Source organism: Calliphora vicina, chromosome 5 (assembly GCF_958450345.1).
Source record: "Calliphora vicina chromosome 5, idCalVici1.1, whole genome shotgun sequence".
In the NCBI taxonomy this organism is placed as follows: Eukaryota; Metazoa; Arthropoda; class Insecta; order Diptera; family Calliphoridae; genus Calliphora; species Calliphora vicina.
This window is the reverse complement of record NC_088784.1, coordinates 70,652,949-70,678,893: the sequence shown is the minus strand read 5'-3', so window position 1 is coordinate 70,678,893 and position 25,945 is coordinate 70,652,949. Positions and strand designations below refer to the sequence as shown.

General features: G+C 29.5%; 1 protein-coding gene across 4 annotated transcripts in view; it reads right to left on the bottom strand.

Moving 5' to 3' along the window:
• The window catches only part of brp (bruchpilot), a 205,482-nt gene that overhangs the window by 18,133 nt on the left and 161,404 nt on the right, over window positions 1–25,945 (bottom strand). For all 4 annotated transcript variants that reach the window (XM_065510616.1, XM_065510617.1, XM_065510619.1 and 1 more), the window contains 5 exons: window positions 19,496–19,585; window positions 19,086–19,331; window positions 18,263–18,751; window positions 17,784–17,816; window positions 9,953–10,069 (listed from right to left, as the gene is read on the bottom strand). In XM_065510616.1, the coding sequence (XP_065366688.1) occupies window positions 9,953–10,069; window positions 17,784–17,816; window positions 18,263–18,751; window positions 19,086–19,331; window positions 19,496–19,585 (975 nt within the window). The remainder of the gene's footprint in view (window positions 1–9,952; window positions 10,070–17,783; window positions 17,817–18,262; window positions 18,752–19,085; window positions 19,332–19,495; window positions 19,586–25,945) is intronic.

The following is a 25,945-nucleotide window of genomic DNA, read 5'->3' as shown; positions in this document are numbered from 1 at the left end:
AAAATATATATACATGTGCTTAAATTGTTAAAGAAAACAAGTAAGAGAGCTATATTCGGCTGTGACGTATCGTATATACTCTTCACCAAATTATACTTAAAAATATTTTTATTTAAACGAAATTAATTTATTTTTAATTGTTTTAAAAATTTTTTAATTTTTTTAATTTTTCTTAAAATTTCTTTTTTAATTTTTAGAAAAAGAATCTATGACAAAAAAAAAATTTTTTATGAAAAAAAAAAAAATCGGGTAAAAAAATATTTTTCCCGATTTTGACCCATTGTAGGTCCAACTTATTATTTAAAGCCTTATATACATCGTTGCAATGGACTTTGAAATATCTATCATTATATATCCATATTATCTATATTAATGACTTAGTAATCCAGATATAGATCAAAAATAGGGCAAAAATCGAGGTTGTCCCGATTTTTTCCTTATATCATAGCCATTTATGAGCCGATTTTGTCGATTTTAAATAGCAACCGAACCGGAAGAATTCCCAATATCTTAATGTATAAATCATGTATTTAAGTTATTAGGGGGCTACGGAAAGTTGATTTCAACATATAGGCGAACATGGCTATAACTTCGATATCTATAACGATCCAGAATATATATATGTACTTTGTGGGGTCGCAAATGAAAAATGTAGAAATTACAAACGGAATGAAAAACTTATATATACCCTTGCCACTACTCATGGCGAATGAAAAAATGAATCACAAAGAAAAATAGGAAATTTCACTTATGTATAAAGAAAATTCACTCAACATTTTTGAGAAGAATTGCCAATTTTCTTCATATTTATTTAGATCCCAGGGTGTTCTCCTCTGGAGTATGTCCAAAGTGGCTTATTAAATATTTCTTGTATATAAATCGTTCGAGTCCAATCTCTTTACACTGAGACATTTCTTCAGGTTTGGAAACAAGAAATAGCCACTTGGTGCTAAATCTGGAGTATAGGGTGGAAGAGGGATCATTTCGCAGCCTAATTCATGGATTTTTGCCATGGAAACTGCACATGTGTGTACTTTTTTGTGCACCCGATTGTGAGCAAACGCGTCAGCCATCTTTCGGAAAGCTTTCTCATACCCAAGTGATCATTCAAACTTGAAACCAATGAGCAATGTGAGATGCCTAGTGCTTCCACAATCTCTCGTACTTTCAATCGCTGATCGGTCAACAACATATCGTGATTTTTTCAATTATTTCGGGGCTACAGACCTTCGGGGGCGTCCAGAACGTTCGTCATCTTCGGTGCTTGTACTGCCATAAAGAAATTCAGTAAACCACTTTTTTACCATTGAAATTGATGGTGCAGAGTGCCCATAGTATTTATCAAGCTTAGCCTTAAGTTTTCCACAAAAAATAATGCCAATTTCTCCTCGAGCTGATCTGCTATCAATGGCAGTCAAATACAAACTAATTGACACAGCTTATTCAAACTTTGACAGGAGTCAACTGGCAGATGCTTGTTGACTGAAGCAGTATTGCCCCTTCATTTAAGAGCCGTTAAATTTAAAAAGTCGTGGACTTAATGACCCTAGTAATTTAACACAAATGAAGCTAACTACTTTCAAATGTAAAAATCTATACGAAGCCCACTTCTTCATAATTAATTAAGCACAAGTATATAGAAATAGAAATAATAACAAAATTATAATTGGCCTAACAACATTTATGTAAAAGAAATTTGCAGTTAAATTTAGTTAAATAAAAGTGAAAATCATTTAATAATTGCACATGAAAAACCAAGTGTACATTTTAATACTTTTCTCGGCATTATGTTTTAGGAAATTAATCTATTTGAATAAAACTTTGGGAAGACTAATCTAGAAGTTTCTTTTTTAAAATAGAATAAAATTCTCTAAATTCTATTTTTTGATTCTCAATGTCATTATTAGAAAGAACACATATTGTTGTTATTAATGAAACACTAATTGCTTGGCTAAGATGCTTGGCTGCATCTGCATTATCTCAGTCCATATTTTGAAGACTAGACAGACAGTCTCACGTACTTTTTTTACCAATAAAGGCAAAGTTTAGGAGACACATCGGAAATAAGTATACAATATATCGCAAAGTTGTTGGAGTGTAAAATAATACATTTCGTTCTGCTGCATTCAAAATAAATATTTGAACTGCTCTCTACTTGAACTAACCGTTAATAACCGATATAGTGATCTATAACTGTTACAAAATGGGGTCGATGGCTGTGCTATTGAAGTATGTTCCTGAAATAATCAACTAGCAAATTGAAGAGTGTACAATCTAAATAGATTCTAACATATGTACGTGGTTCTGATCAAGAAATCTGAGTAAAATTTAAAATTAAATACATATGTATATATGAATTATTGTGAGCCATGGTTCAATGAATATAAGTTTTACATCATTCGATTTAATGACATTTATTTAATACATTATTTCAATGATATTCATATGAATTTATTTTCATTATGCTTGATGTTGAGCTTTCAAAATATGTTGCGACAGTTACGCAGTAATGAACGCAAATGATCGTGCATTTCGCTTAGGATCTGATTAGCGATAACACTGATACTGATAGAGGACATATTCTCATGCTATGTTCAGAAACGATCAAAAGAATGTATCATGAAAAGCTGCATAAATAAAGGTTTGAAACCATGTTTATAATGAACAGCTTCTGTCTGAAGTTCAGAAATTTAAGCATAAATTTAATGTTATACTAAAAAACATTTTGATTCGAATTTGTTGGAAAAATATTCATTTTAAAATTCATATAAATTATGAGACATTGATTAAGCCTTAACTATGTTTAAAATTTTGTTAAGTTAACCGGCCATAGTCTTATTAAACTTAGATAATGTGATGAAAACAAATAGAGGTTCCAAGACATGAAAGGGGACTGACCTATCTTTTTTAACATGTCATTGTCATAGAAGGTGGTAAATTGACAACCTGTGGCAGGTCATTGATACAATATTATAATTCTGCTCAGAAAATTCTATTAAAATTAATAGCTAATAGTTTTTTTTTCCAAATCATTGATAAAATGTCAATTTTGAAATGTTAATTGAAATGCCTGTCATTTTTTCACACTAGTTCGTTTAAAACAATTGACGCAAATGTCCCACAGGTAATAAATAAAAAGCAAACAAGTGCTATACTCGGCTATGCCGAATCTTATATACCCTCCATCAATATGTAGTTTTGACATTAAATGGGAATTTGAATCTGAATGGTCCCAACTGTACATAATTTGATAGAGTGATTAATTTCTTAAAACTTTAACTCATTATATATTCTTCTTAGTATGCGTTGTTGGAGATTTAACTCTAAGCTAAATATATTGCCTCCAACGATTATCTGTGACTAAGGATATTCTTGAAGAACTTTTTAATACACTAAATAGGAGATCGTTTCCTGGCTTGTGGCGACTACAATGCTAATCATACATATTGGGGTTCCAGATTAATTAATTCCAAAGGCAGACAGCTGTACAAGACTCTAGACGATCGAAAAATTTGCTTAGATTTTGTATCACCCTTAGATTAGATTTAATATCATACAAACTATTTTCTGACCATTCTACCGTTATACTAAACTATTACGGCCAATATCCATCGTCTCATACAGAAGCTTCATTGTTCAAGACTTATTGGTTGGAATATAAACAAGTAAGAGAAATTATACTTCAAAATACAAATTTTAATAATTTTTAGGTAAACGAATGTTTTTTTCCAAAGTTGTTTTTTTAATTTTTTGTAAAAAAAATTTTTTCGAATTGTTATTTTAAATTTTTTAATTTAAAATTTTTTTTTTTTTAAATTTAAAATTTTTTCTTTTTTTTAAATTTTAAAATAAATTTTTGGAAAAAAAAAATTCGGGTTTAAAAATATTTTTTTGATTTTGACCCATTGTAGGTCCAACTTATTATGGTCTTATATACGTCGTTGCAAAGGTCTTTGAAGTATCTAGCATTAGATATCCATATTGTTTGTATTAATGACTTAGTAATCCAGATATATGTCAAAAGTAGGTAAAAAATCGAGGTTGTCCTGGTTTTTTCCTCATATCTCAGCCATTTGTCGATCGATTTTACTAATTTTAAATAGGAGACTTCTCGAAAGCATGTCTGACAGAATTAATGAAGATTTGGATCCCGAAGATATCTGGGCTCTTTAGAAAATTGATTTCAACAGACAGACGGACATGGCTTAATCGACTCCGCTATCTATAAGGATCCAGAATATATATACTTTAAAGGGTCGGAAAATTATATTGTGGAAATTACAAGCGGAATGACATACTTATATATACCCTTCTCACGAAGGTGAAGGGTATAAAAATACATCAGCAGCCATATCCACACTGAATTTAATAAAGAGTGTATCAGAAACTTTAAGTCTCTAATCTTTTCGGCCTGGGTACCTGTACCTGTTCGAAAGGAAACAGATTCTGAACTAATCAATGTTAGTCTACACGCAGAGAAAAAACATGGTTGTGGTAACCATAAACTAAGAGCAACATATTATGATCAGATTTTTGCTTGCAGTCCAAAACATATTATGATCATTATTAGTATCATAAAATATCATAATATGTTGTGAAATAATCAAATTATGATAAAAATCAATCATAATAGGTTTTGAAATAATCATATTATGATAAAAAACAATCATAATATGACCCAGAGTAGTGTTTATAAACCGGTTAACCGGTTAACCGAAAAACCGTTTTTTCTTCCAAATCTCGGTTTTTTGCGAACCGGTTAATTTAAAATGTTGATTTTCGGTTAACCGGTTTATCCGGTTTTTATCACTCGGTTAACCGGTTTTTAAAATTTGGGACTAAAATTGATAAATCTCACGTTTTTGTGCATTTTTAATATTCATTGTATACACATTATTGGTCTGATTTGAAACCTAAACTGCTGATTTACAATACAAAACTCTTTAGATTAATATTTTTAAGAATTACAATGATTCTAAATAATAGAGGACTATGAGTTTACTTAAAAACTTTTTTGCACATAATGAAACTATTAAAAATTAAATTCCGCATAATTCTATAAGTTTAGGCTAAATCTTACTAATGATTCATTAAAAACTTAGTGATGATCTTACCAAACGTTAAATTGAATTCGATGTACATACCTTCCTTCAATAAATTTGACTTCATTAGTGTATTTTGTTCTTAAAATTTTAATTTATTAATCATTTCGTTAGCTTTTCAGAAATATTACAGGAGAGACAAAAAACGTTCTAAAATTCATTATTTGAAACATTTATGAAATCTGATAATGGAGTTTTTTATAATAACAAATAATCACAGCTAAGTGGAAGTGCGTTTACATCTTATAGGTCCTTTTTTGGGACTTGGAACATTTTGTCTTTCATATCAGAAAGTAGAGGTGAAAATAAATTTCAAGGTTATCAAATATTAAATTAAAAAAGTGATTTACATTTTTTGGTTGAAATTTAATGAATAAACCAATAATTAAAACAAGTATTTTATATTTAGTTACATATTTATAATCATTTCCATTTGACTGAGATAATAATTTTGAAATTTTTACAAAATAAATGGACTTATCACTTTTGTATATTTATAGTTATTTAATATTAACCATTCCTGACTACTAAAAATTAAAAAATTTAAAGCTGTATATACTTTTTTGTACATTTTATGTTTTCTACACATATATGACGGTTAACCGGTTTAACCGGTTTTTTTGATGTCGGTTAACCGCAAAACCGGTTTTTTAAAAAAGGCCATTTTTCGGTTAACCGACAAACCGGTTTTTTAAAAAGTCGGTTTTTTATAAACACTACCCAGAGTCATCATATTTATGACCCAATTAAATCATATTATGATCCAAAACAATCATATTATAATCCAAAATAATCATATTATTATTAAAATTTATTTTTGGAAATACAAAATTTTAATAGGATTTAGTTTTAAAGTACTAAATTCACAATTAAAATATTATTGATAAAATCAAATTTATTGTTATTCGCTCTAGGAAAGTTAAAGATAATATACAAATAAAACTATAGAGCGAATGGGAATTACAGACACTCAAAATTTACTTGTAAAAACAACACAGCTTAGACAAACACCAGCACTCACAAATGGTTGGAAAAAAGACTATTAAAAGTAAACATATTTTGTTTGCATCTTAAACATATTATGACTACATAATATAATATGTTTACCTATTTATCATTATATAGTTGTTGTAAACATATTTTGTTTGCATCTTAAACATATTATGACTACGCGTATATAAACTTAACATTTAATGGTTGTATATAAAAATAATATGTTTACCTAATTATCATTATTTAGTTGTATTCATCTTTATAATTGCGATGAAAATATAAACGTTTACAGTAACTATAATATTGTTGAAATTAAATTAAAACAATAATTATATGTTTACGACAACAATATATTGTTAGAGAGAACATAGTATAGTTGTCGTAACCATGTCCAACCATGTTTTTTCTCTGCGTGTAGAAGAAACTTATAAAATATTTAATTACACCTTCCATAATTGGAAACATACCAGATGTGGCAATTGTTGTGCTCACAGTATTATTCAATGCGATCTTGTGTCTAGGAGTTTTTCCCAATGATTGCAAAATCTCCTAAAGCCAGGAAAGGATTTGTTATTGGCATCATCCTACAGACTGATTAGCTTATTGCCTTGTTTGTCTAAACTATTTGAGAAAATAATCCAAGGATTATACCAGATCATCCAAACAATTTCCCAGATAATCAATTTGGATTCCGTGAGCATAACGGAACAATTGAGCAAGTTAGCAGCCTAACTGGATATATACGAAAATCTTTCGAATTAAAAAAGTACAGTTCGGAAATATTTCTAGATGTTGCTCAGGCTTTTGAGAAGGTTTGGCATAAAGGTCTAGAGTCTTACCTATCGGATCGCATGTTTAAGTGATTATGTGAAATGCGAATATGCGATCAATGCTGGTGTACCTTAGGGTAGTGTTCTAGGACCAACCCTGTTTCTATTATACACCTCTGATTTGCCCGAGTCCGAAGAATTAACCATTTCCACATTTGCAGATGACACTGCAATTCTTAGTTCTCATGTGGACTTAAATGTAGCACCTAGACTAGGGTTCTATAGCTGAAACAAAAAGTCGACTTTTCGAACTTTCGACTTTTTCCGATTTTAAAATAGTCGAACTTTCGACTTTTTAGTTAATCGACATTTTTCGACTATTTTCGACTTTTTACCATTTTTTGTAAAAAATACATGGTTATTAATGCGCCTTTTGTAATGTTTAGAAATAAAAATTAAATTTATCAATGCGATAATAGTTAGAAGAATGTTGTAAGAGTTTTGTGTAGAAAAAAGCTTTATTTTATAAACATTCATTTATTATTTACATACATTAGCATACACTACAAAAAATGCAAGTGTACAAAATTATTCGACTTTTGAGATAAGATAATCGATTGTTCGACTTGTTTCCGACCAAAAAGTCGATTGTTCGAACAATCGAACAATCGACTTATAGAACCCTACTAGAAACATAGATAATTATCTCAGATGTGTAGAGAATACAAGTAAATGAAATCAAAAGTTTTCACTTAGGAGAGGAAGTTGCCCACCAGTGACACTGAACAGTGTGAACATTCCACAGTCTGATAACGTTACATACCTTGGTATTCATTTAGATATACGCCTTTCTTGGTGTCGGTACATGAAACTAAAAGCTTCTAATTAACACTAGCTAATGCACTATCAATCGAAATTAAGCCTTAACTGCAAAGTCGTCCTGCATATGACAGTCTTTCCGATTTGGACATACGGAATCCAATTATGGGGAACAGCAAGCAATACCAGTATAGATCTCATACAGAGGGTACAATCCAAAATTCTTACACAGAGAAAACAGATTCGCGATAGCAACCGAATTTGTTGCCAATCGAATGATTCTATCTTAGTGACCGAATTATAGAGTTGTGACTACAATATTTTGTAAGGGGTAACTAAAGTTTGGTTGCCTCAACTGAAATTCTTCTTTATCAACTGACTTTCTGTTGTCAGAACTGAAAAATTCTATGTGTGCAACCGAATCATTAGATTGGAATCAAATTCGGTTGCTATCACGAATCTGTTTTCTCTGTGTAGAAATGAAAACATCAACATAGACTTAGATGTGCTTTTGGTCAAATGATGAATTTAGAAAAACTCTTGAAGCTTATTTCTCAACAGACGGACGGACATAGGGCAGATCGTCTTAAGGTAGGGTCACACATGACAAATATTTGACGAAAAAGACGTAACCACTAAATAAAATACATTTGAATTCTAATATTTATTTCAAAAACTTATTTTACTTAGGATGATTCAAACAAAACATTTAGTTTTATTTTATTTGATGCTGTTTGATCTTACAAAACACTTGTAAGAGTAGCACGTCAAATAAATTTGTGATAAAACAAATAAGAAAGTATGATCGGTCAAGCCCGACCATATAATACCCTGCAAAAACATTTTTCTTTTATAATTTATATTTTTGAGTGATTTTCGGTAGTGGGCCTTATATGGGGGCTATGAACAATTATGGACCGATCACCAAGAAATTAGGTCGTGTGATTTGTGTCTATATGAAAGTTTACTATGTTGAATTTTGTGAGTATACCCACATTTTTAAGCGATTTATGGACGTTAAAGTGATTTTCGGAAGCGGGTCTATATGGGAGCTATGACTAATTATGGACCGATCGTAACAAAATTTGGTGACATTAAATTTGTGTATATAAAACTTATTTGGAGCGGAATTTGTGGAGATACATATATAAATTAAACATTTATTACCGATAAAGTCCAATTTCGGGAGGGCATTTGTATGGGGGCTAGGTGAAATAATGAACCGATTTCAGCCAGTTTCAATAGGCTTGGTCCTTGAGCTGAAATAATATGTACCAAATTTCATCGAAATATCTTCAAAAGTGCGAAGCCAGCCAGCCAGCCGACCAGACGGACGGACGGACGGACGGACATTGTTTAATCGACTCAGAAAGTGATTCTAAGTCGATCGGTATACTTTAAGGTGGGTGTTAGACTAATATTTTTGGGCGTTACAAACATCTGCACAAACGCATTATACCCTCCCCACTATGGTGGTGTAGGGTATAAAAAGTGGTTACACTTTTTGAGCAAATATTTGCCATGTGTGACCCTACCTTTAGAATTTTATGAGGACCCGGGATATATAACTTGTTGGTTCAACGACAAATATTTCGAGGGTATAGAAAGTGCAATATAATTTCTAAATTTCAATCGAAATCGAAAATCCACACAAATAGGTTTCAAATTAGGCCTTAGATTTCTTAAAGTTTATCTAAATGTTATAGCAATTTAAAAAAATTAAATTAAAAACCTGCTAAATTAACTAAAAAATTATAATAGATTTTGACAGAAGCTGTATAGAAATATTGAGTTTTGTATTGATGGTGGTGTTGTATTGATCTGATGTGTATTGAAACTTTAAAAGTTTATGTGTAAAATAGTGTTTTCGTTCATTATTGTATTATAGAATTTAGGATCTTTTGAATTTTTGTGTGTGTGTTTTATTTTGTAAAAATATTTCAAGTAAATTACATTATGATGCTTTGAAAATTATAACAAGAAGCACATGTAATTCAACTGATATTTAATAATATAAAATATTGTTATTTTTTTTTTAATTTTAGATTTTTCCAATAATCATATCATATTAACACCACTTTCAAGTCTTAACAAAAAAAATGTTCAGATTCAGAATAATATATTTATGTATGTATATTTAATAGATACATTCAAATTTATGAAAAGAAAAATTATGTTAAGAAACCAAAACAAGAGAAAACAAATACAAATGAACCAATAAATACGGTATGAAGCAATTGATGAAATCAATGAACTGTCTTTGGGTACCTGAGTGACTCTGAGCTCGGCTTGGGTACGTCTCAGTTCGGCAGCTGCTTTATCAGCGCGCTCTTGTGCTCGATCCAGCTCTTGGGAAGTTGTTAAAGTTGTGCGACCAAATGTTGTCTATTGTTTAAGATTGAATTTTGAAAAGTTTTTTATTAGTTTTATATAAACACAAATTGCACAAATATTGTTAGTTTTTTTTAAATAGTTATAGTAGTAAATAATTGCAATTGATTAGAAGAAAACAGTATAAATATGTTTTAAACAAAATTCCAGCAGGTAAATAAATCAAATGCGTGTGTGTTTAGAAAAGAAATTCTGTAAGACGAGTTTGTTCTAAGTTTGTAAGTAAATATACCAAATGCCAATAATTATTTAAAAAAAAAAACATCTTAATTTTTTAAAAAGCAAACTCGCCTTTTTAATTGTTGTCGTAGTATTATTTATACAAAAATGTTTTAAAAATAATTGCAAACTTGAATAATAACGTTTGTTATAAAACTTGTAGACGCAACACAAAATATATAATATTTTTATTTTATTTTTTATTTAAGTGCATTTTAACGCTTTAAACTTGTTTGGTAAACAAAAAATTTAACAATATTTATTAACAAAAATCATAGTAAGTAAATTGTATGTACTTTTATATTCGTTTATTACATATTAATATTTCATTTACAAACTACTAGAATCGCCTCTAGTTTCTAACACAACTTACCGATATTTTTCCAGATTCGTGTAATAATTTCTGAACCGACTGTAAGGCGTTAAGAAAGTGCTTTTAGTATTTAGTTTACCGAGTGTATTTTATTTATTTTATTTACTTAAGTTCATATTTATTTATGTGGCTTATACATATTTATATATTTTTTATTTTTTTTTTATTTCTCTTATTTAGTATGTTTACAGCCATAGCATATTGTGTACAGTTGTGGTTAAATATTTTAATTGAATTTGATAGCACGAAAGGTATTAATTTTGAGGTTAACTCGATTTGGGGAACAACAAGACAAAATTTGTATTAATTTGAAACTATCCAAACTTGGCAATTTTTAAAAAAAAAATTGGGTTTGAGTAAAAAATTCTAAAAAGGCAAAGCACGTATCCTCGAAAAAACTTCATATTTATATAACCCTATATGCTTCTTAAATATCTACAAAATTTGTTTTACTATCTAAAAAAAACTCAGTTTTTGGAACACGTTTTCCCCGGTTTAGGAATTTCGGTATTAGAAAATAAAAAATGTCACAAATTATAATGTCGTTGATTTAAGAATAATTGAGTATATATTAGTTCCAAACCTTGTTATAATATCTTTAACCGTTAAAATTTTACATTAATTAAAATTTTATATATTTCTTCATGGAAATCACCATATTTTAATTTTTTAAAGTAAATGACGTCCCAAAAATTTATAAAATTATTTAATTTTACTAAAACAACAATCCTCAAGTCCTAAGGTTTTCAACAATATAAAATACTTATAAAAAAAGCCTTTATTTATTCCTCAGAAGTTTCACAAACCTTGCTCCCTTTTGGGCAAAATGTTACTAACATATCAAATGTAAATTTTGAATGCAAACACATAGGGACTAAAAGAAAGTTTGGTGTAACACATTTTGCATGCAATTATACTTAAATCAACGACATTATAATTTTTGATATTTTTTATTTTCAAATACCGAAATTCCTAAACCGGGGAAAATATGTTCCAAAAACTGAGTTTTTTTTTAGAAAGTGCCTACTGTGACGTTATTTACCGTGTGATAGTAAAAAAAACTTTGTAGATATTTAGGAAACATAGGTTTATACAAATATGGAGCTTTATCGAGGATCGGTACTTTGCCTTTTTAGAATTTTTTACTCAAATCGAAATTTTTTTTAAAAATTTACCAAGTTTGGATAGGTCTGGGGGGTGTCCGTTTCACTGAGCCAAATTAGACTTTACAACTTTTGCATTAAGTTCTATTTCCAAATCATATACAAATTGTATATAGTCCTGAAGAAAATTTGTTTCTCCAAAAGTAAAAATATAGGGACTTTTTTTGGGAAAAATCTTAAAAAATACGGGCCTTTTTACATGTTCCAACTTTGGATGCGTATAACTTTATACATGGACGAGATAACTGTTAGCAAGTTGTTTTGATTTTATATCTTCTTAAGGACTATTAATATTTAAAGTTGCAGCTTATTTGAACCAACTTTGAGAGGCCACGCAGTGACCCCTGTTAGCGCTAGGAAGCTGAACTCGAAAACACCTAATCTCCAATCATATAAAATTTCGTAACAATATCTCTAATATTTCCCGAGATACCAAATTATTAAAAAAAAAACGTTTCTAAACCACTGTGAGCTGCACAGTGTCGTGAGTTCATATAGCGAGCGGCCTAAACTAAAAGGACTTAATGAAATTTGGCACACATGTTTTAATTGCCAAAATATATTCATACCTAAAATTTAGTCATTTAAATTTCAAGGCTTCGTGTCCTTACCATATATCCTGAAATAAAAAATTACAATAACGGAAAGAAAAATAATTGTAACTTAACGAAATTGTGTACAGACATTAATTTTAATATAGTTAATGATTCGTCAAAATTTCGTTCAATTTAGAGAAAGGATACGCATACCTCAAAAATCTCCTTTTTCAAAAAAGTATAAAAATAAATTTTCTTCACTTATAATGAGTTAAATATTTAACTATACATAATATAAATCACGCTTTAAATTTTGCCATTTTAATTTCAAATACTCGTATCCTTGCCATATATCCTGGAACTAAATAATGTACTGAAAATATCCAAAATCTAACTTGGATTAATGAAGAATGTTTCATTGTATTTTTGAATTTCATTTGGCCAGCCATGTCATAAATGGAATGAAACTGCATATTTCACTGGTTCAATGAAACAGTTCCATGAATTAAATTAAGTTGTTTCATTATTTTTATCTTCTATATATATATAGAAGATATATACATATATATATAAAAATGAATTGGTCCATGTATGTAATGGCATCACGTGAGAACGGCTGGAGCGATTTGGCAGATTTTTTTTTTATTCGATTCGAAATTTTCAGGAGATGGTTTGTAATGAAAAAAAAGAAAAATTCCGTGTAAAACTCGGAATTTTTTTTTTTGAGTCCAGTCAACTGTAATAAAAGAAGCTCCCTAAAGTATGCAGTACAAATTAAGATATTTTATTTGATAATAATAAATAAGAACAGGCAGTATGCGGGTTGGACAAACTTGAAGAACTAACATTAGTAAATGCTACCGGGCGAAGCCGGGGCGGTCAACTAGTTTTGTATAAAAGAGAAGTAATACACTACGGAACTATCGTCAAATCACCATTTACACTCTAAATTATATCGTTTTTTAATTCAAAATGATTTAAATCTAAAATACTTGTTGCAGTTAAGTATATTTAAAATGCTTTGGAGAGGAACTTGTGCGGATTTTTCTGTAGCAACAATATCATAAATTTTTAAATTTTTCTTTGCATTAGAAATTAATATGAAGGAAAAAAATGTATGAACAGATTTACAACAGACCTTATCATATTATATTGTCGACATGAAAGGTTCAAATCTATGTATAAAGCCAAAGCTTTTTGTACATATGTAAATTGTTTTTACTTTATATGGATCAAACTTAATTAATTAAAAAATACAAAAAATCACTCAAATTTGTTCCATATATTACCAAATCTGTATTTAGCCAGTCGCAAAACTTGTATTCGAACCGGTCCCTTTATCGGTTACAATCGGACCACATCCGCTTTAATTTTAAATTATATATTTTCTGAATATATTTGGCTTCCAAAGATTTCCCTATTCGAGCTCCCACAATTCCTGATAATTTTTAACTACATCTATTGTTTTCCTTTAACTCAATCCAAGAATTAAAAAAAAATCGCTCATTTTCATTTGGACTGACACTAAAAAATTATCAATTATTAAACATGTTAAAGTTTATTTAACTTAATACAAGTATACATTTTTTTTGGATCACTCTTTAGTTGTGTTAAATAAAATTTTCTTAATATTATCAATTTTATTAATTTGCTTTACATGATGAACTTGAAGTTTAACTGCATTTTGTTAAACTGTTTATAGTTTTTGCTCTTAATTGAGTAGCATTTATTATTTTCTTAATTAAGGATATTTTCAGGATTATGTAATTAATTGCAAAATTCTCATTTTGTATCACAGCTAATGTATTTAAGTTTTTTTTTTTAATATAACAGAATCTAGACCAAAATTAATATTTTCTATTAAAGTTGTAAAAACATATATCATATTAAAATACAATATTTTTTATTTTTTTTCTTGAAGATGCTACCAATGATGTACCGAAATATTGAAACAATAATAAAAGATTTTTATAAAAAAAAATTTACTTTTTAAAATTCACTTCTTTTCTACTGTGAAGGGTTAAATATTAAAATTTATGTTAGAGTCCATAGTAAGCCTTAAATATATCTTAGTCAAAATAAATCTATCTTCTATATAAATAAAAATCAAAAGTCGTTCGCTGGTAATTGCATCAGTAGAGATCGGCCGGACCAATTTAGATACATTTTTTTTAAATGTTGGTCATAGCCCAACTTAGGTTTTTACGGAATGAAAAATTGACCACGCCTACTTTTACGCCCACTTTTTTCGATTTATCTAAAATCGGAAAACTGCTACGATTTGACTAATTTTTTGTTTAAATGAGTTTAAAATAGTAATCCAATTTAAGTTTTTACTGAAAGAATAATTGACCACGCCAATTTTTTTTTCGATATAGATATTTAAAATCGCAGGACGCCTGGACCGATTTAACAAATTTTTTTTAATGTTCGCAACATAGTCCGCAAAAGTTTCTACATAAATAAAAACTGTCTACGTCCACTAATATGCCCACTTATTAAATACATCTGCAAAATACATCGGTCTGTGATTAATCATATTTCAGACCAAAATTCGATTACTTATATAAAAAATCACAATAGCTTAAATCGATAATAACTTGGCCAATAAGCGTTTAATCAAGAAAAAGAGCTTGATTTGTGATCACTCAAATTTCTGACCAAAATTCGCTTTTTATATAAAAACTCAAAATATCTAAAATCGCTAATAACTTGGCCAATAAGCGTTTAATCAAGAAAAGGAGCTCGGTCTGTGATCAGTCATATTTCTGGCCAAAAATCGATTTTTTATATAAAAACTCAAAATATCTAAATTCGGTAATAACTTGGCAAATAAGCGTTTAATCAAGAAAAGGAGCTCGATTTGTAACCACTCATATTTCTGGCCAAAAATCGATATTTTATATAAAAACTGAAAATATCAAAAATCGCAACAGGACAACGTCTGTCGTGTCAGCTAGTTAAATTAATAAATAAGTACTTTATTTTAATTTCAAAGTACAGACTTATATTACATTTAATCCTTTAATTCCCAGTGGAACATAGGGCCGCAACAGACCTATGTTAATACTTGTATAATTTTAAACATCAAATCTATTAAAATAAGTTTATCGAAATTATCGATTTAATGTTGAAACAAATTTATTACAAAAAAGTAATGGCAAAATTCTCTAGATTCCATAAAAACTGCCGATATTAAACTGACAAATGATTTTGCAATTCCTTACTTAATCTTTTAAACATCCTTAAGTATTGAAATATCAAATGGTACTTAGTTAAGAGCTGAACTTCCGTAGATTTTAAATTCACAAACAGTTTTAAAAACATCTAGTTATATATCTGTATTTTTTAGTGAAAACCTTAAAGTGAAAATAACTCAAAAACTGGCGGTATGAAAGCCCTTTTCTAAATTTTGTATTTATATCGTAGTATAATCAGTAAAATAGATACTCGAACTTTGTAACTGAGCCATTGTACTGAAATGCATATTGATATATTATGAACTTAATTCCACTTAAGATGTTTTACAATATTATATAAATAACACCTTACAAGCGTTATGTGTATCTCTCGTTATTATTTTTTAGGTTTCCATACGTGAGGACATTTAAAAAAACGTTTTTTTTTCTCTAATTAGTTCCACACATTTGACCATAACTGTACGCAGCAATATTATGTGTAGCATACTTTTGAGGGTGTTCAATTTAATTAATCAAATACATATACACATATACATACACAAATATCTATAAATATTTTTAAAAACTAGAGAGGGGCGATTACTAGCTGGTTTGTAGTTATTTATTGTTGTTTTTGTTTTTTTCTGTTACTTTTGCAATTTAATTTTAAATTGTATTTAACATTAATTATAAAATCAATTGCGTGAGTTTTTTTTATTTTATTGTTATTAAATCAAAACCTTTCGTTTGGAGAATTATTGGCAGTGTTTTTTTTTTTATAAATATTTAATAATGAAGATGATGAGAATAGTGATAATGAGGTTCAATTCTTTTTTTTTTGGTAACTATAGAAACTAAAACTAAATTGATGTATGTTTAATAGGGTGGCCTCGATTGTATTGATGTTCTGAACTAAAATTAAAGTTTAGTTTCTCAAAATGTTTGTTTTGTATTTGCTGAACTGAGAACCTTTAAAAATCCTTTGATTCAGCTCACCAAATACTGAACCCGGGGCAAACATTTTGAGAAACTGTCTCTTAGAATAAAATCAACTTTTATTTTAGTTTGAAATATCCATAACATTTCTTGGGCCACCCTAATGTTTATACATTAGGGAGGTTTTGTTTACTTAATTGTGGAATGTAGTACTTGATATTAAACTGCCACTCTGAACACTAGGCTCAAATCGGATAATGTTAACCAATGGCGCATTATTTGTAAATTCGTACACAAGGATAATTAATCAATTGGGGGATTCACACGATCTGCTATTAGGTCATAATGTCCTAATATATTATGATCAAAAATTCTTATTAGTTTAGAAGTATTTTGTTTAAAACACAACAAAAATTATTTAAAACAATCATTAAGACAATATGACCTAATAGCAGACCGTGTGAATCCCACCAAAATTTCCTCTTGTAAACGTATTGCCAAACTTCAGAGGAGATCAGTTAGGGTTTAACATTATCCAATGTGACTCAAATATTTCGTGTTGGTCTATTATATCAAGTGCTATAATAATCTGTTTCGCACTCCTCAAAATTCTCCAAAAACAAACCCCTCTAATGTACAATGTATTAAGAGAAGAAGAGATAGATAGACAGAGACAGAGAGAGAAGTGATTTAAGTGCACCAATAACAACAACAGTAACAATAGTAATTTTTTTCCTTTGTTTTTGATTTGTTTTTTTGTTTTGTGATTGTGTGCAAACTTGAAACTCTTAATACAAACTCATTCTCTTTAAAAGTATTTTGTTACACAGATACTTAGTTACACAGATACAGATACTCAGACTATTGTAGTTCTAAAACTACAAAGTATCAAAATACAAACACTCTAATAGGAAATGGAAGTGCAGTTTTGTTTTTTTGTTTTTGAAAAAGGGAGAAGAGGTGGGTGGTTGTAGCGAATTGATCTGTTTTGATTTGGGTTTCTTTTAAAGGACGAATGATTGTTGTGAGGGGGTAGGGTGGGGGGTTGTAATTTAGTAGGGTTTCTTAAAAGTTAATTGAATTAACTAAAATAACTAACTAACAAACTAACTAAGTAACTATTCCCTGCTGGCAATTTGAGTGAGTTAAAAACTTCTATAAATTAAAAATCAATTACTAAAAATATTACAAAATCAAAAAAGTTAAATTTAAGTTGAAAGTTAAAGTTACAGTTAATGTTAAAGAAAATAAAATTATTAAATGATATTAAATGATAAAAAAAATTATATAAATATGTCTTACTTTATGTAGTGTGGTTTGTTCATCTAGCTGCATCTAATATTTTTTTTAAATAGTAGTAGTAGTAATTAGGAGTAGTAGTAGTAGTAATAGTAGTAGTTTTATTAGATGGAATAAAGGTAGTCGAGAGTAAATATGAGGTGTACATGTAAAAATAATAAAAATAAAATTATATATGTAAATAAATGTAGTATATTGTTTCATATTTCTTTTTTTTTCATGTTCTTATTATATAAGTTTAAGTTTAATGGGGGAAATGTTAACATTTACAAATATTTATTATTATTAATTTATATGTATATCAATATTATATTTATATATAGTTTTTGCCAAATCAAAAATACAACACTTATGATATGTTTTTGATTCTAAATGAAATCAAAAAACCCAAGTAAACCGAAAAAAGTATTGAAAATGTATGAAAATAATAAGAGAAATTTGTTTTGTTTTGTAAAATGCTTAAATGAGAATGTGGTGAGTACCTGTGAACGTTCCAAATCGTGTTTGAGTCGTTCGTTTTCGAGTTCTAAGCGCGCTATACGCTGCTTGGTGGTCTCCCAGTCGGCATTGCTGCGTCCCATTTCACAGGTGGCTTTTTCCAATTCGGCTTTCGATTTGCCTAATTCGCTTTGTGAAGCCTCAAGCTTGATTTCTAAACGTTCACGTTCTGTGACGGCACGTTCAAGGCGAGTATTTAGCTTTTCAACTTCACTTTCGAGGGCACGCAATTTTATTTTGTAATCGGCAATTTCACGCTCATGCAGTTCCCGTTCTTCTTGTTTCTCATGTTCGGCACGATCTCGCTGTTCTCGCAGTTGAGCCATTTGCTTCTCTTTATCGCCAATGGCCTCTTCGAGACTTGTGAGAGCGCCCTCCGAACTGCTATGATGAGCTTGCATTGCCGATAACCGTGCACGAGCCATATCCACCTGGTTATCTTTCTCCTTGAGCAAATCCTCTAAGTTTTCAATCTATATATATATATATTTATACACACACACACATATATCCATATATATACACAGAGGTTAACAACAAAATACATTAAAAAAAATAAATATATTTTTTATTATAAATAATAAGCGGAAATACATGAGATTTGAGTCAATGAGAAAATAAATGAGCCACATAGTCTACAAAATGTTTGCATTAACTCTACTCTATTACATATTTATTTTGAATATTTAACGATTTAAACAAGCTCTTTGTTTTCTCATTCACTTATGGTTACTGGGGGTGTGGGAGTAGAGTGTGAGAGAGAGAGAGAGGAAAGAAATTGTTTTGTTTTGTTTTGGGCAACACCACCTTTCGTTGGAGTACACAGATTTTACGATCTTTAATTTCCATGTGATCCTTGAGTTCGGTTAGCTCGCTGGTAAGACGATTACGCTCCTGAACTGTCTGCATGGTACCCTGATTCTTCTTTTCCAACAAACGATTCTTCTCCTCGAGACGGGCCCTCAGCTCTTCAACATCGGACTGCAACATGTTGTAGTGTTCCTCCTTGGCACACAGCGACTCTTTCAAAACCGCAATATGCCTCTGGTAGTCCTAGATTTCAGTTTAATGAAAAAAATAAAATGTTATGCTTAATGGATGGCTGTTATTGATTGGTATTGGCTGAAGTCTAAACTAAGTTTTAGCCTAATTCTACTTTTTTACTTTAAACTCTAAACACTTTGCTTGGAATTTTTCGTTTTTTTGCTCTTAGTTACCTGATGTTGTTCTTCCAATGTTTTCATTTTGGCCGCCATTGCCAATATTTCCTGATCCCTCCTCTGTATTTCAAGACGGAATTCGTCCAACTTTTGTTAGTGATTGAATTAGAAAAATTTAGAAAGATGTTTATAATTAATTTCTTTGTTTCAATTTTTCTTTTTTTTTAATGCATTTTAAATGTGTAAATTAGATTGAATGGTTTGGTTTTTTTTTTATTTTTTTCAAAGGAATTGTTTTGTTAATGTAAAATGAATTTACTTTTTATGATGACTTTTAATGTCTTACGATCGTGAAAGGTGTTCGGGTATTATTTTTGTTTTACACTTATTTTTCAAAATCAAAAGGAGTTCGAAAGTCAGTAACTGGTCCGTGTTTCAACCTCCGGTTGGGGTGTGATGGTAGTTGGTAGGCTTTTAAATTAAAGAAAACAATGTTTTGATAAATGTTTTTTTTTTATTTTTCTTTTAATATCTTCTGCTTTGCCAAAATACTATTTTTAATTTTTTTTTATTTTAATATCATTTTATTAATTTTTATTTGTATTTCTATTTTTATGGTTTTTTTTATTTTTATTCTGTATTATAATATAAAATATTTCATTATATACTTATATGCTGATATAACTGAAAAATATAATTCAAATAATTAAACCATACAAAGAAATGAGAATCATAAATGATAAAATATTGCAATTTTCATTGTGTTTTACTATTGTTTAGAAATTAAAATATTACTAATTTAAGTATTTCATTTAGAATTACTCTAGTTTAAGCATGTAATTTCGAATAACTAAAGGCAAATCCAAATTCCGTATCATGAGTATTTTTTATTTTAATATTTTGTATAAGATTCAGGCAGTGTAGTTAGTTAAATGATAGTTTTGTGTTAAATGGACATTTAAGACAATTTTCCTATAAGGAATGGCAGTTTATTCTTGTATTAAGTCCTCTCAAAGATGATATGAAAAATAAATATTAAAAGAAAACCAAAAAGCTGCTATAACAAGGCAAGACCCTGAATTGCTGTTTATATTCCTGGTAAGCAAAAGGAAATATGGCCCAATTGAATAATGAAAATAATATCAACATCTTCATCGTCAAGTAGCTTCTAAAAATCCTATTTTGAATACAACCTTGCTTCTTTATCAAAATTTTGAATACAACCTTGCTTCTTTATCTAAATCTTAGCTTTTCTTCTAACTTCAACGAATAGATATCTATGGCGTAAAATACCCAGCAGATAAAGGTAACTTGACATTAATGCCCGTAATTTAACAAATAGATATATACGGTATAAAATACCTAGTAAATAAATAAACCTAAAAGGTAACTTGACACTAATTTCAAATGAAATTTGGTAAAAATTACCAAATTATTTTACTCCACAAGTAACTAAGCACTGATAGATATACATTTCTTGAAATTACAGGCATAAGAAGTTCTTTGTTAAATTCTTTAAGTTTGTTTCTTTGTGTTTTCGATTTCAGTTGAATGTCAAGCATTCCGGGTTAATATTTCCGAAATTTAAGCATATGTAGAGTCTTATTATTGGGTTTCTTGAAAATGTTGGGTTAAACGTAGGTTTCTAGAAATTTCCGATTGGTATCTAACAGATTTGAGGGGAACTTCCAAAATTTTTTATAAATGTTGGATAAAAATTCAAGTTAGTCGTGAATTTTTTCTAATATCTCTGGGATTTATGAGCCGATTTTGGTAATATTCAATATTATAATTCTAATGACAATATCTGAAATATTGATACCATATGACGGAAATCATATTTCAATTAACAAAAAGATAGATATACATCGTTTAATCGAGGTAGCCCGGGTTTGAAATCCTGAAATCCTGTCTCTTTTGGCATCCCTATTACTAACGGAGTGACAAATTAGAATAGCGATTCTTAATTATTGTTTAAAAAAGTAGTTTTTTAATCATATCACAAGTATTTATGGACATATTAGTTTTGAAACTGTTTGTAAGTTATCTTATCGAATGTAAATGTCCCATTTATGTACCATTAATAGATACTTAACATATCAGGGACTTTTGAAAGATAATTTCAAAACAGATGATTATCGTTAAACCTACTTCCATATAAGGATCCTCACTATTAAAATAATTAGTTCTTGAATCTGCCCGACATTGCTTCATTACTCTGTCCAAACGAAAATACCAATAGTTTTAATTTTTGAGACTACTTCGAATCATTTTGCATACAAGGTCGGAAAGGGTAATTTGAGACTATGGAATCTGTTATGATGAAGTTTAGAGCATTTGATTGAAGCCTCACTAATAATATGTACTACTATTAGGATCCGCGAAAGATATGATATTAATTACAAACCTTTATACTTATAACTTTATCGGCATGGTGAAAGGTATAGAAATGCGAATTAAAAAAATCCTGTGTTTGTTGCAATATTTTGAAGGCCTTGATGTAAAATCAAATTAGTCTTAATGAAATGTACCTAATGGGCTATCCTTAGTAAACGTAGGTTTCTAGAAATTGCCGATTGGTATCTAACAGATTTGAGGGGAACTTCCAAAATTTTTTATAAATGTTGGATAAAAATTCAAGTTAGTCGTGAATTTTTTCTAATATCTCTGGGATTTATGAGCCGATTTTGGTAATATTCAATTTTATAATTCTAATGACAATATCTGAAATATTGATACCAGATGACGGAAATCATATTTCAATTAACAAAAAGATAGATATACATCGTTTAATCGAGGTAGCCCGGGTTTGAAATCCTGAAATCCTGTCTCTTTTGGCATCCCTATTACTAACGGAGTGACAAATTAGAATAGCGATTCTTAATTATTGTTTAAAAAAGTAGTTTTTTAATCATATCACAAGTATTTATGGACATATTAGTTTTGAAACTGTCTGTAAGTTATCTTATCGAATGTAAATGTCCCATTTATGAACCATTAATAGATACTTAACATATCAGGGACTTTTGAAAGATAATTTCAAAACAGATGATTATCGTTAAACCTACTTCCATATAAGGATCCTCACTATTAAAAGAATTAGTTCTTGAATCTGCCCGACATTGCTTCATTACTCAGTCCAAACGAAAATTAATTTTCAGACTACTTCGAATCATTTTGCATACTAGGTCGGAAAGGGCAATTTGAGACTATGGAATCTGTTATGATGAAGTTTAGAGCATTTGATTGAAGCCTCACTAATAATATGTACTACTATTAGGATCCGCGAAAGATATGATATTAATTACAAACCTTTATACTTATAACTTTATCGGCATGGTGAAAGGTATAGAAATGCGAATTAAAAAAAATCCTGTGTTTGTTGCAATATTTTGAAGGCCTTGATGTAAAATCAAATTAGTCTTAATGAAATGTACCTAATGGGCTATCCTTAGTAGTTTCGAAGAAGACAACATATTGAAAAAATATTAAATTAAGATTTAAGCCACAATTGTTCAAGTATTAAATTTCATATGAAAGTTATAAAGACATTCTTAAAATTAACTTCAACTCGATTAAGCACGAGAAATGCTGTTCTCAAATTCGTCTTTTTTGGATATTAAAGGAATGATAAAGTTGTTGCTTAAGCGATTATTGCGTCGATAAAAATTATATATAAGCATATATAATAGCAGATTAGATTGACCATGTCATGGCTAAGAGAAGAGTAGGATGAATTTTTTACTAAATGCTACTAAAGGTGTGTCCGATAATTACAAGTTTCAAAGTCCCTATATTGAATGTAGTAAATTTAATTGGAAGGAGAATCTTAATACATTATTAGGGAAGACTTTGGTGGCTCTCTTCTAATTTTAATCAGAAATGATTTACTGATAAAGTTTTTTTGCTCCAAACAATTTTATTAGAGAAAAAATAAGATTGAAAAAATTTTATCGTGTTAATGACTTAGTAATCCAGATATAGATCAAAAATAGGTCAACAATTTTGCTTATATCTCAGCCATTTGTGGGCCGATTTTCTCGAGCACTATATTCATGTATGAATCATATACATATGTATGTAAGTTATTTGGGGCTACAGAAAGTTGATTTCAACATACAGACGGACATGGTTACATCGACATAGCTATCTATAAAGATCCAGAATATATTTTGTCAAACTCAACAATCATTGGGAGCTCCTCAGTCAGAAATTTCTAAACGTTTGCAAGTAGCAGAATTCATCCAAAAACAGGCAAATTGGGTACCATACGAATTGAAGATGAGAGACCTTGAAGACGATTTTGTATTTCTGAAATGCTGCTTCAATGGAGCATTTTTGCACCGAATAATTACTTGCGATGAAAAAAGGATCCGTTACGATAACCCGCAGTGTAAGAAATCGTATGTGAAGCCCGGCCAACCAACTAAATTGACACCAAAGCCAAATATCAATGGCTTTAAGGTAATTCTCTGTATTTGGTAGGACAAAAGGTGTCCTATCTATTATAAGCTGCTGAAATCTGGCCAGACCATCACAGGGTATTAGTACCGAATGCAACTGATTCATTTGGAGCTAGCATTGGCCGCAAAACGCCCAGAATATGCGGCCACACATGAAACCGTAATATTCCATCATCATAAAAACACTCACTTTGGGATACGCTTCACTTCAGAACAGAGTATCCGCAATTGGCTTGATTCACCCTTGGCCGCAAAAGATGATCAGTTCTTTTGTTGTGCAATCCATATGTTGCCAGAAAGATGGAAAAAAGTCATATGTTATTTTAAGATGAGTCAGCCAAGTGATCAGACATTAGTGACAATTAAACGTCTATAAGGGATATATTGACAACTTACTTAACTGCGAGGTGGTTTGAACACCAATACGTATGAACAAAATAAAGTTAGATTTTTTAGGATAGCAGACTTATGTTTTTTTGGACACTGTGGTTTAGAAACGTTATTTTTTGGAAATTTGGTGTCTATTGGAGATATCATAATGCAATTTCTCAAGGTTGGAGCTGAAGTTTTTTTTGAGTTGATATGACATTTTGTTTATCTTCGTAGGAGATATGGGGGCCAGTGGCGGTCCTCAATATTCAGGTCTCACATTATTTAAACAAATTACCAAATATTCATTTATGATATGAATGAGCTAAAATGTAAATAATACTTGATCTACTAGATCTACAATAAATAAACTAACATGTGTAACTTATCTCTTTTAATTCAAGAGATATTTAGGTTTATTTATTTTGCTCGATCATTTTTCGTTTTTTTAATATGGCGGGCCTACGCAGGGCCAGTTTATTTTTTAAATATAAACTCTATTTGTGATAAAATTCCTGATGAAATAGAAAAAACTTTCTATCTCGTTCCATTAAAATTTACACGCATCTAAAGTTGGAACATGTAAAAATGCCCGTTTTCTCTTAATTGTGAATAAATTCGAAATGAATCCATAGATTTTTATGATCGACATCTCATCTTATTCCTATTACATGTGGCTTTGCTATAGAATAACAATTCTGAACAATTTCTGCCGTTTTCTATTTTACATGATTTTTTTAAAACAAAAAAAGATTTTAATTTCACGTAAAAAATATATTTTTTGCTTCAATTTGTTATTATAACTCCGAAACTACTGAGCCGATTAAAACGCAATATGTATGTGAAAATTTGTACAAAGCATGGGGAAAATGTTTTCAAAATTCAATCATTCAAAAGAAGAACATTAACTATTAAATTTTATGTATATCTAACAAAAAACTCAAATTTTGTGATAATGAGCGAATTCACTTAATTGTGAATAAATTCGAAAATAATCAATCGATTTTTATTATAGATATCTCATTTTGTTGCTATTACATGTAGCTTAGCGATAGAATAATAAGTCTGAACAATTTCTGCCGTTTTCGATTTTTTATGATTTTTTTAAACAAAAAAATTTACTATTTTCACTTAAAAAAATATACTTTTTGCTTCAATTTGTTACTATAACTCCGAAAGTACTGAGACGATTAAAACGCAATATATATAAATGGATTAAAGGCTATATAAACCTCAACTTTCCAAAGTTAAATAAAATCGGACTAATGCTTTTCGAGTTATCTTTTATTATGTGGAGAAATGTCTAGCAAAATTTATAATTTTAGTTAAATTTTTTTTTTTTAAAAAATCTATCCATATAATTGACTCTTTGACCATTTTTGTTTATAGGTAGCCATGATGCATCAAATCTATATAATGGTTAGTCAAGTCTTTTTTGCTATTGACCTGTGTTATATTTACTCTTCAGAAGCTTGACAAACCTGGTCCCCTTTCAAAAATTTGACGTTTTTGAGAGTGCATTTCCATTTTTGGGAAGGCATTCACTCGACCCCATTTCATCTTTAAAATCATGCGAATGCAAACCAACTCAGAAACATCTGTGCTCTGACTGTGCGAAATTTCGTTAAGTTTTCTTTAATGATTCATGAGCTATTGCAGTATTTCCGAAATAAAA